This window comes from Python bivittatus, unplaced genomic scaffold (assembly GCF_059951505.1).
Source record: "Python bivittatus isolate LINGU-HERP-01145 unplaced genomic scaffold, Pbiv_v1 ctg000020_np1212, whole genome shotgun sequence".
NCBI classification, from domain to species: domain Eukaryota; kingdom Metazoa; phylum Chordata; class Lepidosauria; order Squamata; family Pythonidae; genus Python; species Python bivittatus.
Window position 1 is genome coordinate 60,510,468 of NW_028277030.1, and position 18,300 is coordinate 60,528,767.

General features: G+C 37.6%; 1 protein-coding gene across 1 annotated transcript in view; it reads right to left on the bottom strand.

Moving 5' to 3' along the window:
* The window catches only part of LAMA4 (laminin subunit alpha 4), a 106,548-nt gene that overhangs the window by 53,862 nt on the left and 34,386 nt on the right, over positions 1-18,300 (bottom strand). Inside the window, exons 3-7 of the mRNA XM_007432552.3 lie at positions 18,027-18,151; positions 11,370-11,450; positions 9,681-9,895; positions 4,694-4,789; positions 2,835-2,986 (exon numbers count right to left, since the gene is read on the bottom strand). Coding sequence (XP_007432614.2) covers positions 2,835-2,986; positions 4,694-4,789; positions 9,681-9,895; positions 11,370-11,450; positions 18,027-18,151 — 669 coding nt within the window. The remainder of the gene's footprint in view (positions 1-2,834; positions 2,987-4,693; positions 4,790-9,680; positions 9,896-11,369; positions 11,451-18,026; positions 18,152-18,300) is intronic.

Sequence of the window (18,300 nt, forward strand, 5' to 3'; positions counted from 1 at the left end):
TGTGGGTAAGACATGGCCTAGTTGTCAAAAATGCAAAACCAGATTTACACTGAGAATATGACCTATCGTCCTGCCCATGCCAATCTTTTAAAACATTTTAGGGAAGTAATTACGGCTCCATTTAGAGGGAATTCCATTGCTTCCTTCCAATTCCTTCTATTCTTCTTCCTCCATTTTATACCCCCATTGTTTCTCTTCTTATTTATTTGAATTTATTTTGAGCATTGATATCCCAGTTTATTTTCAAGAATTCAAGGTTGTTTACAGTAAAAATCAATACGTTAACAGCTAAAAGTGTCCTTCCAATTTACACTAGGTTTTATAGAAAGAAAATGGAACAGCAATCAAAGTATTTCAACTGGACAACACATACTAAATATTTCAGTTTTTAGTACCAGCTTTCAGAAAGCTATTAATGAGAAAATGAGTTGTGTCTTCCCTGCAGGAGTATTACAGAACTTTGATGTGGCCATCAATATTGCCCCGTGGTACTCTGCCTAGTTCTGAGGAGTCTCAGGAATTGTTAAGACATAAAAAGGTTTCTCCGAAATGATCTCAGTAGGGGGGCAGGCTTGTATAGATGAAAGCAATCCACGAGATATTGTGGTTCTAAACTGTTCGGGGCTTTAAAGGTCAAATGGTAGCTAGAAACAGAGAGTACAGTATAGCTGATTCAAGAAAAGGGAATCATATTTTCTGTGTACAATCTCTGCTAGCCAACCTGCTGCAACATTTTCATTTGCTTTTTAAAGGTCACTGCATATAGAGCAAAGCAGCAATTCAGACAGGGTGGAACTGATGCAGTGACTTGCATCTAGATGACTTTTAAGGTCATTTCCAAATCCTACATTCTGCTCCAATAGAAGAGAACATCTGTAGCTCAGGGTTGAACTGTGGAGTCCTTGGTGCTTTCTGAGCTTGGCTGTTTGCTTGCAGATGTTTCATTACCTGACTAGGTAACATCAACAGTGCTGTTGATGATCAGTACCATTATCAGTGCAATGATGATGTTACCTAATCAGGTAATGAAATGTCTGCAAGCAAACAACCAAGCTCAGAGAGCACCAAGAACTCCATCTATATTCTGCTATTCTGTGAAGTATATGTCACTCTGACCAGACCTTTCCCAGGAATGGGTCTGTGTATCTGATACCCCAGTCTCAGTTAAACAATGGCATTGCTGGGAAAGGCCAAGAGCCCAGGCATCCAAGGTGAGGGCCCAACTTATATGAATCCCCTGTGCTTTCAAGAGAAATGCTATCCTGTTCAATACAGGATGGACGCCTCAAGTAATAATTAGCATGTCTATTTTAGCAAGATTCACTTTGAATGGTTAGTCCACATTACTTCCATTACCATTTTGGAACAATATTCAGAACTATAATATCCTTCCCCGAAGAAGACAACAAGGAGACAAAAAAGTGAGTGGTGACCCTAAATCCCAAACTTCAAATTACCTTCTTCAACATTTTCATGTAGTTCAATAATGGTACAACATGAAACCTGGGACAACCACAGACACAGAATTACTTCAAAAGTAACCACAATTTATATCTTAATGTGAGAAATACACAGAGAGTGATCATATTAACTATATTTAATACCTTTAATTTTACAGTATTAACACCACCTTCTGAGACTAGATCTCCAGGAAGGAAAGAAGCTCCCTCCCCATCTTGCCTTCAGATTCCGTTCCATTAACACAAAAGGATATTACAAGTAATGCCATTAAAAGCCAATGAGAGATCCAACAGAACCAAAGGAGTGCATTCCCTTTGCTTAATTCCTGGAAAATGCCCTTCCTCCAAGTGACTGGGGCAGCTTTCTCAAATAGATCTCACTTTTTTAGATCATTAAAAAAGAAAAAAGAAAAAACCTGGAACTGAGAAACCACCTTTTTCCATATAACATTCCAGTAGCTTAACTGGTGGAAAGAATGACTGCAATTGTACATCATCCCTCCTTTCCTTCAAAGAGAGGAACGCATATATTTTCTCTTTCCCCTTTTTTCATGGTTGGCTGGGGAATTCTGGGAGTTGAAGTCTACACATCTTCAAATCTCCAAGGTTGAGAAACCCTGGTTTAGGCTAAGAGAGAGCAACCAACCCAAAGGCTTCCAGGAACCAACCATAGCTAAATGGGAATTAACAAATCTAAATCTCTTTGGTTCTTGACTGACATTGTCCAGTCCAGTCCGGTATTATTTCATGTTGCAATTAATGAGTGATAAACATGCAGAGCTTCAAATATACTGCAGTCTATGACCTGATCTATTTACAGAATCCCTGAATTGTGGAACTGGAAGGGGCCACAAGGATCATTTAATCCAATCCTCTGCAACATGCAGGAGAACCTATTAAACCATGCACGAGAGATGGCTGTCTAGCCTCTTCTTAAAAATCTCAAGAGAGAACCCACAATCGTCATAGGTAAAGTGCTGTACAGATCTTACTATCAGGAAGTTTTTTCTTATATTTAAATGAACTCTAGGTAGTTGGAATTTGTACCCATTATTTCTGGTCTTAGTTTCTGTGGAAATGGAAATTAGTTCCTGACCATCTTCCCTATGAAACCCTTTTATGTATCTGACTGCTGAATATCATGTGTTGTTATGTGTTATCTGCTTGTCATGGCAAATAATAACTGAGGAAGGAGCAAATTAACATGTAAAAGAATTAATGTTTTCTCTCTAGTGACCCAGCTTTCATTTGTTCCTTCTTCCCACCACACACACTTCTAGCTAAATCTCCCTAATCCCATCTATTTTAACTGTGAATGGAAGCTGTTTTCGCAAAGGATTTCTGCTGAAGACACCAAATGAAGAAATTAGGTACCTTGAGGATGAAAGTAGTGGCATTGAGATCATGCAAGTGTTTGTGAGCTGCGACTCCAGTGGAGATGCTTAGCAGAATCTCTTTGCTTTCCTCAGTGGATTGGATTGCCAGGCTGATATCATCAGTCAGGTCCCAAATGCATTTGTCACAGCCTAGCAATAAATGAAAATGTAGAAAATTGAAAAGGGATTACACATTCTTGTTAGAATCCTGAAAAACTCAGGCTTCTGCTCTGCTTTTTAAATGAGCATTCCTGCTAGTTTTCCCCATTTAGCAACATTCTGCCAAATGGATGAGAAAGGAGTTAACAATAAGAAACTCAGATTCTCCAAATGGGTTATTTGTTTATTACCAGTAATATTAAAGTATTAGTAGTAATAAAACCACGTATAAAAATTGTGTAATGTTGAACCCAAATCTATTCACACTTCTAGTTTACTTTAAGTTCACAGAAAAACAGTAACCTTAGTATACAGTGTCCTCAAAGTGAAACGCCCACAGCATTACCTGAATCCAAACAAGTATATAATTAGCTATTTTAGCATACTATAGGAAATGCCGTTTTATAGGATATCAAGAGAAAAATTAACACATAAGGTGAAGAATTAATTAAAAGCAAACAAAATCAACTATTCCAGAATGCAAAGAAGGGGGAAAAAACCCTCTGGCTATTAATCAGCAGTTTTCCAAATGTAACTAGGTTTATTTTTAATGGGCTACTATACAGATTTTATTTTTCTTTAATGCTTTATCTTTGTGAATACCAGATTTAATAACAGAGATACACAGAATAAAAGGTATCAGCCCCTGTTTAATGACCTATCCAGAGCTTAATTTCACAAATGAAAGATCTGGGCCCAGAGCTGGCTAGAAATCAAGGCTGAATTTAAAATTTTTACCTACTTATTTTATTAATTTATGGCCAAAAGCCAAAAAGAAGGAAAAAAACCCCAGCACAAACAAAAGACAAAACAAAACCATTTAGAATTCAGTTCTTTATTCCTAAATATACTGAGAGGTGGCCATCATTGGCAAAGGAAATGGACAAATGCTCCTTCAAAATACTTGAGTTCTGAATACATTTGGACTGTGCATTTGATCTGGGTTTACAGCTATTTTGTGCAAAACATTGCTACATAAACTGGATATTCAAATACACAGAACAACTATCTTAGATCCCAGAGGGACTAAGTGTATCCAAGTGACTGCTAGGCAGATTGGGCTCTTGGTGCAGAAGCCTTGTTTGCGTGACCCTCCCAGCCCTCCATCCCCTTTTGCCCCAGGCAATAACTGGGCAAACAGAACATTACCATCTGGTCGGGAAGGCACAAGAAACAAAAATATTCAAAGAGGGCTCTCTGGGTTGTCTCCTCTTCGAAAAGTCTTTCCTAGGTAGAACTTACCTTTCCTTCTCCAGATGAATCATTGTGGAGAGGGGCATTTTTTTTTAAAATGAGGACCAGCATCCCTTTGGGGTAATCTCTTGGGAGTCACGTGCTGGAGTTGAAGCAACGAGTGGATGGCCAGAGCTAAAGTTGTGGGCAAACCCTTCTTTCCATCCTTCTCTCTCATTTCCTTTTCCTAACATGTTCTCGGCTCTTGTCCAGGGATCAGGTTGAAGAGAAGGGCCTTCTAGAGTCCTGAGAACTGCAGGCTGCCTATTCTTAGTTTAAGTCATTTCCCACTACCAAACTTTAATGCACTATATTATAACGTCTGCCTCTTTTACATCTATCATTTCATACAGTAGAGCTGGCCAAAGTGAATACAGTATAAATATCTTTTTAAAAGAAAGGGAGATGTAAACATGGGGAAGAAAGATTGAGTGTAGCAATAAACCACATTCCTGCTCTTCTTACTGATATCTGGGCAATCTGTGACTGGAGCAGGCATTGGAGGTTCTCCGAGGCATTGTCCTGTTCGACGGTCACAAGGTCCTCCTCCACAGTTGCATGCTGGGAAAAGACAGCATTTTATTACTGTACAGCTGCTTAAAACTGCAAGCATGCAAGTAAATAATTATTTCACACTAGGGTATTGTTAGCCCTGTGAGGTGGTCCAGACAAGAAGCACAACCAGGAATACTAGCTCTATCTTTATTGTAAGGTTACATTAACAGAATCTTGCAAGACTGAAAGTAATTCTCCCTTCTTTACTTTTATTCTCTGGAAAACTAGGGAGGGTCCCTTCTGAAACGCTTCCTGCACCCTCTCTCCTTCTGTGGGCTGAGACATCTTTTACATGCCAGTTGTCCAGTCTGTGGCTCTCCCTCCTATCTCCCAAGGCCACTCCCACATACACTTGCATCTTCATTTCTTAATTCTTCTTTACCTTTTTCCTCAAACTTCCTTAATTTTATCTGTCTTCCACTGGCATTTCTTTCCTCAATCATTTGCCTACACTACTCTCATTCTTCAGCCATCTCACATAGCCATGCAAAGCTCCTGCCCTTACGACATTTTAATTCTCGTTAGCCCCCTTTCTTTCCTCATAGAAATGGGACCAGGGTTTTTGACAGGGCAGACAGTTCATTTGAGTGTTGCTTTAAGCTCCTCTTGAGTTGGTGGAACTCAGTTGATGGAGTCTCCTGGACAAATCTATGCAATCTCTTGCAGCAACAATATGGAAATGGTTTGACATTACTTTCTTCCTGGAAGTTTTTTTCCAGTCTAGCCTACAATCCAGGGATTTCTCAGTGGTCTCCCATCTAAGTATTAACTAGATCTGACCCTGCTTAGCTTTTTCCAGATCCAGAAAAGTTGGCTACATACAGCCATTGGCAGACATTAGGTTGCATCCTTCATCAATATAATTTTTCTCTCTGTTGCTTTTGTCAGTTGAGGTCAGTAGCCCAGGAATCAGGCATGTAAGCAGAAATGTGAAATACTGAAATAACTCTTGACATTATATTTTAATGATTAGTTTTTCTTCCTTATATGAAAAATATTGATCCATCTGATCATTTAAAATACTGAATTATACTTTGACTATGGCTCCATCCATATCTAAGGCCTAGTAATCTCTTGCCCTCCTCCCTTTAAAAAGGAACTGAATGGGACTATAAGAAATTTTATGTCTTTATACCTGACCATTCACACTATGTATGAATATTCTGCAGCTTTATCATTCAGCTGTAGCAGCATACTTGCCCTAAGTTCAGATACAGTGCAAGTACAATGATCTTGTTAAAATATTAAACTTGGTTGAAGTTTTGCATTAGGATTTATGAATTTTTAAAGTCAGGGCTGTTTATGCTGTTAATTTCATACAGTAGTTTTGGGGGGAAAAGACTTAAAATGGAGGGGTAAAAACAGATGTTACATAACAGATCAAAAGTTATACTTATAGTACTTATGATACTGGAGTGTTTGTTCATAGTCCCTGCAGTAGGGTGACTGGACAGGAGAGATGCCATTATATGTCATAAACCTGGATTTGATCAATCATTTGGCATCAGAAGTTAAGCTACATCTAGGCTCTTACACTATGAGGCCAAGATATGCCTTCTCTTTCCTCCAGTGGTGATAAACAGAATCCAATGGGCTTAGAAAGATAGTTGGCTAATAGTTGATCAAAATAATAATAAAAAAAAATGATTGGACCAGCATTAATCATAATATAGTATAGTCTGAATCTTATTTTAAGGTACAACAAATTCAATGTACTATATTTTATTTATTTATTTATTTATTTATTTATTTATTTATTTATCATATTTGTATAGTTGCCCATCTCACAAAAAAGTGACTTTGGGTGGTGTACAACACTATATCCCTCTTGGGTTTTTTTGTTTTTTTTTTGTTTATTTTTTGGCAGGGGGGACTTCAAGTCAGTGTTAACTCTTGGTAACTGCCTGGACTGGTCCCTGCAGTTTTCTTGGCAAGATTTTTCAGAAGTGGTTTGCCATTGCCTCCTTCCTAGAGCCGAAAGAGTGATTGGCCTAAGGTTTTGGCTTTGTGCCTAAAGCAGGACTAGAACTCACTGTCTCCTGGTTTCTAGCCTAGTATCTTCACCACTACACCAAACTGACTCTCCATCCCTCTTGTAATATCTTAATAAAGTTTTATTTATCTGGATGATTATATTTAATAGCCTTTACTTGCTTAATCAAAGTGGAACTTGAAGGAAATGAGAGGTTTGTTGTATGTACATCCTTTTTATATGTCTATATATAACGTGGCTCTATAGTTGCGCAGAAATCTCAATGAATACAAGGCTACATTCATTTACTCTCTTACAAATTCTGTTATTTTAACACACAAGACATTTGGTCTAGTTGCAACATTTGATAATACGTAGTTGTTTTTCTGTAAAAGCAAGAAATAGTGCATACAGATTTGGGGAAAATGTATTCAATAAGTCCGAAAATAATTCTAGAAACAATGACTGCAATTGAATAATAAGTGTTTTTTTTTAAAGTATGACCTAAAAAGTTTAATTTATAAGTGAAACAACTCAGAAAGTTTGTAGCATAACAGCTCTGTGGAAATTTTGTGACATATATACCAAAAAGTAAAGCTCTTGCAATTCTGAATTTCTATGCTCTTACATTTGCAAAATAATGCTATTTTTATAATGGATTCATTTGCATAATCATGTTAATAGACTGTCTGAGATTTCCCATTAGATGCTTGCTAATTTATAATTTCTATGCACTATACACTGACAGAAAAAAAAATCTTGCATTAATGTTCATAACTACTTTTTAATCTCAGAATTCTAAGAATAAAACTAGTCATATTTCTCTATGACATTGGAGTGTTCAAAACACTTCAAATGCAAAATAAGCCTACGTAACTCCTGCAGAGAAAGTGGACAGAGATCTCAAATGTCTGTACGTATTATCTCAATCAACAGATTGTTAGCATGGATATAAAATAATGGTCCTTTTAAATCTCATCCTGGTTGAAAGGCTGAATTATTATTTATTATTTTCAAGATAAAAAAGCAGAATAGCATCTGCAGTTTTTAAATGTTGGGCTTCTAAAGCTTTTATTCTCGGAATACATTAAATCCTTTCGGCAATTTTGTCTTATTACGACTTCTAAAATTAGCTTAGTCCCTAGGCTGAGTCGGTTTTTACTGTAGAATAAATGTGTACACTGCATGATTAATGCATTACTGCAAAGCAGACAGAAACCCTTTATGGATAATAATGTGAAGATATTAATCTGCCTTAGCTGTAAAGACACAAAGAAGCAAGATTCTCTCTGAAACAATTTTCAAGCCAAAGGCAGGTGTATCTCCAGTTATAAGCTATATGGCATTTAAATGAAAGCTCCCAGCTCAGTGGCAATGTGCCTCAGAAAAGCAAGTGTCAGGATAGACAGAAGGCTCTTTCCCCCATAACTTCTTTGTAATTCTCCCAGAGACATTCACTTGGACATTATTAGGGAATAACTGGATATCTCATTATTCTTGTCCTTAAACCCCTTGTTTTAGTTCCTTAATAGTCAACATGGAACCATGGAGCCATACTGAGTTTAGATATGGGGTAAGGCTGCACAAACCCTAGGAAGAATAAAGTTACTTAGGAGGGTTTTTAACTTGCTTGTGAGAGGGTGGAGGTGATTAAAAATCCTCCACCAAACTCCAGCTGTAATATGTATTATTCCGGAGCTCAACAATTTGACAAGCTGTTGTGCCACACACATAAAAAAGAGGGGAAAATGTCATGCTTCCTCATTTTACAAGGGTGGGAGTCTACTGGATTCTGGAATCAACAGGTCCATATTCAAATAAGCATTTTGGGCAGTGTCATTAGACTGAGCACTGATGCAAGATTACTCAGGCAAATTCATTATTAAAGGATTACTTAGTATGCTACAAGTGGTCTGAGGTCAAAAGATCATGTAATTTCAAAATCCCTAAAGTGGTTTCTGTGAAATCTGGCATGTTTCATCCTGTCATAATGATTTAACTTTGCTGCAACTAATCCAGATTGAAAAAGAGCATAACTCAAAAACTCCTACACCAATGTCTATGAAATTTGATTAGCTTTGTCCCTGCAAAATGGTTTAATGTTCCTTTTTATCCCATTCTAATAAAAAACAAAAATGGATTCTTGTTTATGGTTTTCCATCTATCTATCCATCTGAAGGGCAAAGGACTGGTTTTTCCCAAGTCACACTAGAGAATTGGGAAAAAGGTGGGGATGGGTTATGCACTGGACCAAAGGTGTCAGTTCTTATCACAATGATATCAAAACAATGAAATGTATGTCATAAATTCACAGTGCATGGTCTGATGGTGCTGATTGGAGTTAAGCTCAAAACCTTTGGAGAGTTCTAGGTGGCCTACCCATGAACTAAATGGACCTTTAGATTTTGATCAAACCCAATAAGAAGCATTGGGCTGACTACTTGGTTCATAGAGAGATTAAATAGCTTCTGTACTGAACCATGGATGGCCAGCATGTAACCTGTGAAATACTACTTTATGATCATGGTCTGAATCAATACCTGTTCTCTGGTGCTGCTGTTTAAACCAGTATAAGAATCTTAATGACAATCACATGCTAGTCTCTGGAGTTCAATTTGAGATATTCCAGCTGAGCCATACTGGATCAGGTTGTCCAATCTTAAAGATCAAATTCTTTAAAAAAAGGTACTCATATTCTTCCAAAGATATACCTTCCTTTTTATCGGTACATGAACAGAGATGGCTCTATATTTATATTCCCAACTTTATTTTCTGTATCCATAACATATTCATACTAATTTCCATTCAGCCACAACAATCTGTTATTGTTTGCTACAAATCCATTAAAAATGAAATGTCAACAGAGGATCAATTTTTCATGCAAATCCATTGAACAAATGAAATATTGAACAAAATAGGTAGTACCTGTGCATCTTTTGGCTATTCTAGCATCCCCATAATAGCCAGGAGCACAGAGTTCGCAATTGAAGCCTGTGGTATTGCGCAAGCAGTTGCGACACTGGCCTGTCACTTCATCACAATCCTCAACGATCAAGTTAGGATCTGAATTGCCACTGCAGTCACATTTTTTGCAGGTACTGCCAATCACCAAAGGGCTTCCATAATAACCGGGAGCACATCTGGAGTGAAAATACAAACCCACCAATGATTAATATGCATGACTTTCACATCTTTTGGCCTGGTGACATTCTGGAGAGGTAAGTCAACAGCAACAAGGTAGAAACTTGGAGCATTTGGGCACTCAGGAGCCTGATCTACTGCTCCGATTCTCCAGAGTTTCAAGGCTGAAATTTGCACTGCTGTCCTATACTTAACTAGCACCGATGTCTTTCATCAAATGTTGGTAGCAACCTTTCCAGCTACTAATATCTTTGAAGTAGCAGATTGGTGAAGAAAATAAATTGTAAAAAATCATGCCAAAAGGTCATGCTGTAATATAATTTTCACTTTTCATCTGCTTCATATATTCTTCGATTTTCTGACATAGGTGTTGAAGAGATTTGAAACGAGTTTTTTTTTTTTTTACATTGTTTCCTGGGGCCATTGGGTGCTGCTTGCCTTTAAATGGGAAATCAGCTGAAATGCAGTTAATTCTTACATAAGCTTGGGAAGAGCACCTCTTTTTAATGAGGGAACTGAATTCAGTGGGGTTCATTTCAATAACTTGTTCTGGTCCTGGGCAAATTTTTGTATTCAGTCATTCCATGGGAAGAGTATCCAAACCAAAGAGAGTGTGCCCACATGGCCATCAGGAATGCAGAAGTGGAACCACAAATGATCCATTTCATTTTTTCTAGCACTTGCTGCCCTGGAAATCCCTGAGACTGCTTTGATCTCTAATAGGTTTAATATACTTCAGCACCTCAAACTGCAGAGCAAAAATGGCCGCAAATCTGACTACTCCAATGGCCTCATGGCATCAGCAGCCTGCTCCCTGTGGCCTTCAGCCCATTAAAAAGATACATGATAATGCAAGCACAGCTCCCAGATGCAAAAACTCTGTCTGCTCCATGCAGGCTTTATGATCATACAGGTTGTTCTTCCCATTCATTTGAGATTCCAGGCTTAAGGGTATGTCTCTCTGTACATATATTTGACTAATATATCCTATCCTGTGCCTCCCTTCCTTTCCTCTGTTCAGTACAGATGGATATATGATGAGGGCCCTGTATGCACCCAAAGTGTGTAGGAACTTTGGATACTTATGAATGCATGTGAATGTGAGGAGTCAGTCTGAGTTAGGAATAGAGAAGCAGGCCAACAGCATTGCTAACTTGATAAAATTAGTTAATACTATTTCCCAAGAGATCTACCAGGGACAGGCATTTGTTGAGATGCCAATGTTGTGAACCCCTCAGTTTACTCTCAGTTGGTCTTTGGTGATTGAAATATCTCACTACTCAAAGCTAGGTTACATGCACAACAATACTTGGAGTCCTGCATTTTCCTTTCTTTTATTATTGTAGTATATGAACACTTACTGATTTTGCCCTCCATTTAAGTGTGGGGATGGGAAGAAATTTTACCTGTTAAATCAGATATGTATTATAATAATCAACATTGAGGTTTGTAATTCTTAAAACATTTGCATACCTTTCACAGTTTGACCCTGCATAATGTTCTTTGCATTTACAGCGCACCACTCCATTTTTTCTGTAACAGGAGACTCCAAAGCTAAAATTATATTAAAAAGAGATGATTCTTCACACATTCATAATCTGTACAATACAGTACCTCAGTAGGTTTAGGCTGAAACTTTTTGTACATTTATCTTTGAATGAGAGAATACCGAATACTAATCTAAGGTTTAGCTACACCTAGGAAGAAGAAAAGAGGTCATAAGAAGGCAAGATAAATAATGACCTTACTAGCCAGTTTTGCATGATTTCAAAGTGGTAATCAAATTTCTAAATAATATAGTTAATAAATGAAATACCTGTTATTTATCTTGTTTGTCAATAGAGGAGGAACAAACAGTAATCCTATTTATTCCCAACTGGTTTCAGTAGGAGCACATGTGTTCCAACTCTGCAATTTCCTTCATTTCAGGACTTGGCTGCCTTGAGGGAGAATTATTGCTACCAAAAATGCCACATGGTGTATAATTTATATACATGATCCACTTAGAACCCTTCCAACATAATTCATTCAAACTCCATTGAAGTTAATTAGATTCAAACCATAGGCAATTACCTCCTATGGAACCTTTACAAGACTATTCAAAAAGAAAGAAAAAATAACTCAACCTACAATCTGAAAGTTTTCTTTTAATTGAAATCTATTTAAGGCAAGTTCTTTTATTAGAACAAAGAAAAAAGAATGCAAGCTTCCAGGCTGCAAGAAGTCTTCAGTGGGCAAATTAATAAAAATGTTGAAAATGGAAGGAGCAAGGAACAAATATGGCTGGGAAATGAGACTTATTTCTATTCCTATTTCCCAGGATTTGGTGAAAGAAAGGAAAAGAGTGCAGAGATTAATTTTTGCAATTGTATCAGTCTTTGCCACAGCTGCTGTTTTGGGATATACAAATATTGGATCTTTGACATTATGGACGTGCTAGAGAAGGCCAGAGAAAGCCAATATTAAGGGCAACATCCTATCTTCCATAATGTGCAAGACTTAAATTATGTGCCATTAACATTATTTTATTTTAGCTAGGGAACTAATGCATCATATCAATTATATCTTAATATTATAAGCTGGCCTTCCCCAACCTTGACAGTTCTCAATGTGTTGGGACTGCAATTCCCAAAATTACCAGCCATTATGGTCAAGACTGGGAAACCAGTAGGGAAGCTTTTTGTAAGCATTACGACAATGCTACCCCTTTTTATTGCCCCATTTGGATATTCTTTGCATACTACCCTGATAATATAATAATGTACTTCAATGCACATTATTTTAGATATTTTATCTTTTTCTTGTAGTGTATTTTTTTTCAAATATTACTCAGCTTTTGAAAGATAGTCTGCCACTTCAGCTATTTTAACTTACAAAGTAAGAGACAGAAGAACTATTCAGTAACTATACCGTTTAGTAACCAAAAGATATATTTGTTACAGATGGTGTCATTCACTAGGGAATCACATACTTTGTATGCTGAACAATATTTGGCAATTCTATCTTTTCCTGGGGAATTCTGGTGGAATTTCAAAACCCGAGTTACAAGGCAGTGTCTTGTATACATGCATAAACTTTATGGGCCAAAGCTCATTTTGTCAGACACAGAGTAGATAATGCTGGGCACAGAAAGCATGTAAATATTTCCCCCTGCAAAGTAGGGTATTTATTTATTTATTTATTATAAAAATATTCATAGGTGCAGTTTTCTAATTTTCAAGGAGTTGTATCTCTCCATATTCACAAGCACTTTGGGCAACTGATGATCAGGGCTTTAGATGACAAAAACATATGCAATAGGATTGAAATGTGTCCTAAGCCCCCACAGAATTCTGGTGGGATTGTTCTGAGTAGCCAATTGGCTAAGTCAGAATGCAAAGAAAGAACACGGTATTTTTTGCAGAAATACAAAGAAAGGATTCTGGCTTTTATTCCATTTCATCTGCATCTTTACGCCACTATTCTCTAGAGCTACCATGAGTGCATTTATTTCCCTTGTTTGGAGATGTTTATAAAGTCAGAGAGACTTTTGTTTGAGATAGTCATGAAAAATAGTACTCTCACACTGCCTTCTGTTAACATTTTAATGACATCATTTCAAATGTGTTTCAGCCTTGGATTATTTTTCTCCTCCGCTTATTTTACACAAAGTTCATTCCTTCATGTATTTAGAGGAACTACAGTTCTGGACATAATAATAAGCTGAAAACGTTTCTGTATATTTTGTAAGAGAGTTTGAAAAAAATCCTAAGGAATTAAAAAAAAAATTAAACACATATGCTGAAGTTTAAAATAGCTGGTGTTGGGTTGTTCTAGAACTCTTTGCAAGTTCCCAAACTATCAGATATGAATGGAGATAATCTTCTAGACCCCCACTCCTGCTCAGAAAATTCATCACAATCCATACAGATGAGTTCCAAGAACAACTGTGTAAATAATGAATCTGCCAGTTTAAAGAACTTGATACAATTTTGGTCAGACTTTATAAATCCCTCCACTACATTATTCATACAGCTAGTTTCTTTGTTGTAAAGTAGAAGAGCAAGCCTTTCTTTTCCATAACTTTCAAGGAATTAAATTCATGTAACAATATCCTTTTAATATAAAAGGAAAAAGTGAATAAAGTGAAAATAATAATGAAATAATACTTTGACCATGGACAGATAGTCCCCAGTTTAAGAACGAATTCTGTTCCCAAGGTCTGTCCTTAAGTCGAATTTACATGTAAGCTGGAACAGTATTATTGTATAATACTGTATAAGTAGTACTGTGTAATGTACTTGAACCATTGTGTATTCAACTTGAATCATTGTGTATTTAACTCGAATTTTGCTACAATAGGCTCCGTTTGTAATTATGGGTCTTCCGTAAACAGGCCATTCTTAACCTGGGGACTACCTGTATATCCAAAATCCTAATTATGATAAGGGCAGGCAGCAATTAATGTATCCTTTGTTTAAATTATTAATCAGAGAAAGCCTTTTATGTTTGGAAAGAAAATGCAGTATAGTAGCTTTGGATATGGCTCTTGATAGGATCAATCAGATGTAAACCAGACAAAGTCAGCTGTACTTAATTGGCAAAACTTTTATGGAATGATGGAGAGATCAGCTAAGAAACATTTCTCGCCTTTATGGAGATGTGAAATGGGTTCCAAATAAATGGAGATCCTAAAGATGATGGCAGCATATTTTGCAAAACCCTGAGCAATTGAAAAGTTGATTTTCTAAGGACAAATAAAATGACCTCTGATACATGAAGATAATATATTGAAATCTGGTTCAGGTTGCTGTGGGGGTGGGGTGGAGGGATGTATGTATGCATGTATGTTGATAGTAAAATTGTAGAACATTTTGTATACAGAAGGTACCAGGAACCTGTTAGCAGAAAATGGAAAGACACTTGTCAGAAATCAGAATAAATAACAGTGCAGAATGGACAAATGCCCACTTTGGGTTGAAAGCCTCAGCAGGTGAGGTTGAGCAGATGCATTTAGACAACTTTGGATGATCTCATAAAGCTAAGCAGATCAGGCCTGGTTAATAGTTGGATGAGACCAGGGTATATCAGGGCTGTAGGCTAACCTGGGAAATTGAAAAAAAGTCCTTGAAGGCAATAGCAACCCATTTCCATATTGTTGCCAAGACCATAACTGTTGGATTTCACTGGAAGGAGACATCGGGCATCATTCAGTGGAGCCTGTAAGTGCCTGCCTTTCTGTGCTCAAAAATCCACACAGAGAGCCATTCCTTTGTGAAAGATGTATCCCCAAAAGAAAAATATGCTTGTGAAATTTGGGAATTAAATGTGTGTGTGTGTGGGCGGGGGGAGTGCTTAATTTGAGGCAGTTTAAAATGAAAAACTCTGCACTGGAGAATTTTTTAAAGAAAAAACAATACATGTACTCCGTTGATTGAAAAGCCAAAAGACTGATGTTCTTTTTTGTTAAGAATACTAGAAAAACATAGCTATCATAAAATATAAGTTCTTCAGAGTGAATCTCATTTGATGTTATATGTGGCATATTAGGATTTTACCATACAGTGTATTAACATTCATCTCCATGCAATTACCTGCATGTGTGCACTAGAGATTAAGAAGTGTTTCTCCATCCAGTGTGTTAAAGTTTAGGGGCAGGAGAGGAAGCTAATCTGAGAGAATGATGGCTCTAACAGCTCACGCTATTAAAAAGATATCACTAAATAGAAGAGGACACCCGCCCCAAAGAATACTGATTTTTCCAAGAGCTCAGCTCACAGAAGACAGTATGTTGCATTTAATGAAAGGTGTCAGTTTTAGAGCATGGATCAACACTTGTTCCAAGTGGATTGAATCCAACCAATTTCCTTAACTGATGAAAAGCTTCTGGCAGGGGAACATTTTCAGCAACTCAAGCTCCTTTCTATAGAGTTTCTGTGCTTCCCTAAAATTGTTCCAAGAATAAAAGCTATTGGAACTTTAAGGATCTTGCACATTTTTTCAGTAAAACTCTTATGTTGTATTGAGGCCAAAGCCTGGCTCACCTAAAGCAACCAAATCACTTTGAAGATACAACATAATTTTGTTTGCATGCAATCAATAATACAGGGTAGATACTGGGCTCCCAGCAAAGCTTTGCACTTTGCTGAGCAGCCCTGAGTAAAAGCAGAACCAGGGCTTGTATACCTTTGGCCCACTACACTCCAAAGACAAGACACAGAAAAAGGCAGATGCAGTGAAAATGGCAGCGTAATGTTGGAATAGATAAACCCGTCTGTGTCACCTTCTTATTATTCCCCCCTTCCTACTAGGTCAGCATGCAAGCCATACTATCTCTGAGATATGGTCAGTGAATAGAAACAATTTGGTTTACTGGGCCAGCGGATCCTGACTGAGTCTTCTCCCTGTTGCCCCTCGGGGTCAATTCAGCTTGCTGTGAACGTTTTCATACAAGGCCACTTTCAGCAGTTCATATGTAACAGGGGGAGGGGAGGCATCTCATAGGTTTGGTAGTGAATACAGCTCACATATATGTGGGGCGGTACCTTTTATCACCACCATTGCACAGGGGGTGTCATCTGCAAATGTGTAGGGCATACGCTAGAAAGACTTGCCTTCCATTTAAAGCAGTGTTTCTCAACCTTGGCAACTTTAAGATGGGTGGACTTCAACTCCCAGAATTCCCCAGCCAGCATTCTGGGAGTTGAAGTCCGCCCATCTTAAAGTTGCCAAGGTCGAGAAACACAGGTTTAAAGGCATGCTTCACAGAAATAGCTGAGTAATTTTAATCATTTTCCATAGGCTTGGTACCCATTTTTCTTGGTTGATGTAGAAATGTTTCCTTTTTCATGTTCATCTTTTATCCTTATTATTATGAACCCTTTAAATGTAAAAGGTAAACCAAATGTCCTTACTTTCCTCCCAAATTGGAATAGGCCCCAAATGTTACGATCCCATTACCCACACTAGGCATAGGGCACTGCAAGCTGTGAAACCCTTTTTAATTATATAGTTAATTGCACTATGACATATCTATCAAAGGGAAAGAAGTGGAAAATGATTTTTTAACTTCATCTTTTACAATTGCAACATCTGTGTTCCACAATATATTTTTGCAATGTAAGCAAAATATGTGAATTCATGGAAGAAAAAAGTAATAAATGGCTTGGAAGCTAGACTAATTAATTCCCCCCCCCCAAAAAAAGAAGAAAGAAATCCTCATTAAGAAAAATAGACCATCCTTGCAGTTTGTCAGCTTAAAGTTTACAAAAACAGTATGAAATCAGGCTGCTATTGCAATGGAATTTACAAGGGTAAGAAGTGACAATTTATTAGACTCTTAGAGCTATTCAGAATTTGTGCCAGATAAAGGACCATGAATTCTATGTCATTATTGTCTAAAAATGTAGGGTTTCCATTCACTCCTCACAGTGCTGGGCTCTTAAGTATTTCATTCAGAATACTGAATATTTTGGCTGGATATACCACATATATTTTACCTACTTAAACTTCCTTAACACTTCCGTTAATCTGGATTGCTGTCATGTTCTGTAACACATTTGAAAAGCCTTGTCTGAAGATTTGAGGCATATGTGCCTGGCAGCATCTGTACCCAGGTTTGTTTGCTGCTGTGGTTTCCAACCAGGAAATTAAGCAGTCTCCTTGAAAGAAATACTGTAAATACTTCTTTTTCAAGGCACACTTGTATTGTAAATTGTATCCATCCAGTTTGGTGTAGTGGTTAAGGCCCCAAGCTAGAAACTGGGAGACCATGAGTTCCAGTTGCGCCTTAGGCATGAGAACAGCTAGATGGCATTGGGCCAGTCACTCTCTCTCAGCCCTAGGAAGCAGGCAATGGCAAATCACTTCTGAAATCTTGCCAAGAAAACTGCAGGGACTTGTCCAGGCAGTCTCCAGGGGTCAAAACTGACTTGAAGGGGTGTGCGCGTGCGCACACACACACAAGTTAGATGACAGAATAAAAGAAAAAAGCTTATATACAATGTCTGCAGAATCAGACAACACACACTAACATAAATTTCTTAAGTAGATTAAAGCCGAATGATGTTTGACCATGACTGTATTTTTCAGCAGCAGAAGTGATGGCTATGATAACTAGCATCATATGAAAGTAAGCACTAGTTTGCATACTTGGCCACCAGGGGCAAGGGACAAGGGCAAGGTTGGCAGAAGTTGGGTGCTCCTCTGGCCACATCACTCAGGTAACCTTCTGGACATTGCTCACAGTGGTCTCCAGTTGTGTTTCTCTGGCAGTCCTGTAATATGAGAAAGAGAAAGAGAAGGAACAAGAACACATAAGAATTTCTTATTCAGACTAAGCAGAAATTATTGAAGTAAACACTCTTGGCAAGCAATGTAAGAAGCCCTAGTGTTGATGGCCAATTCTTCTAGATATTGACTGATA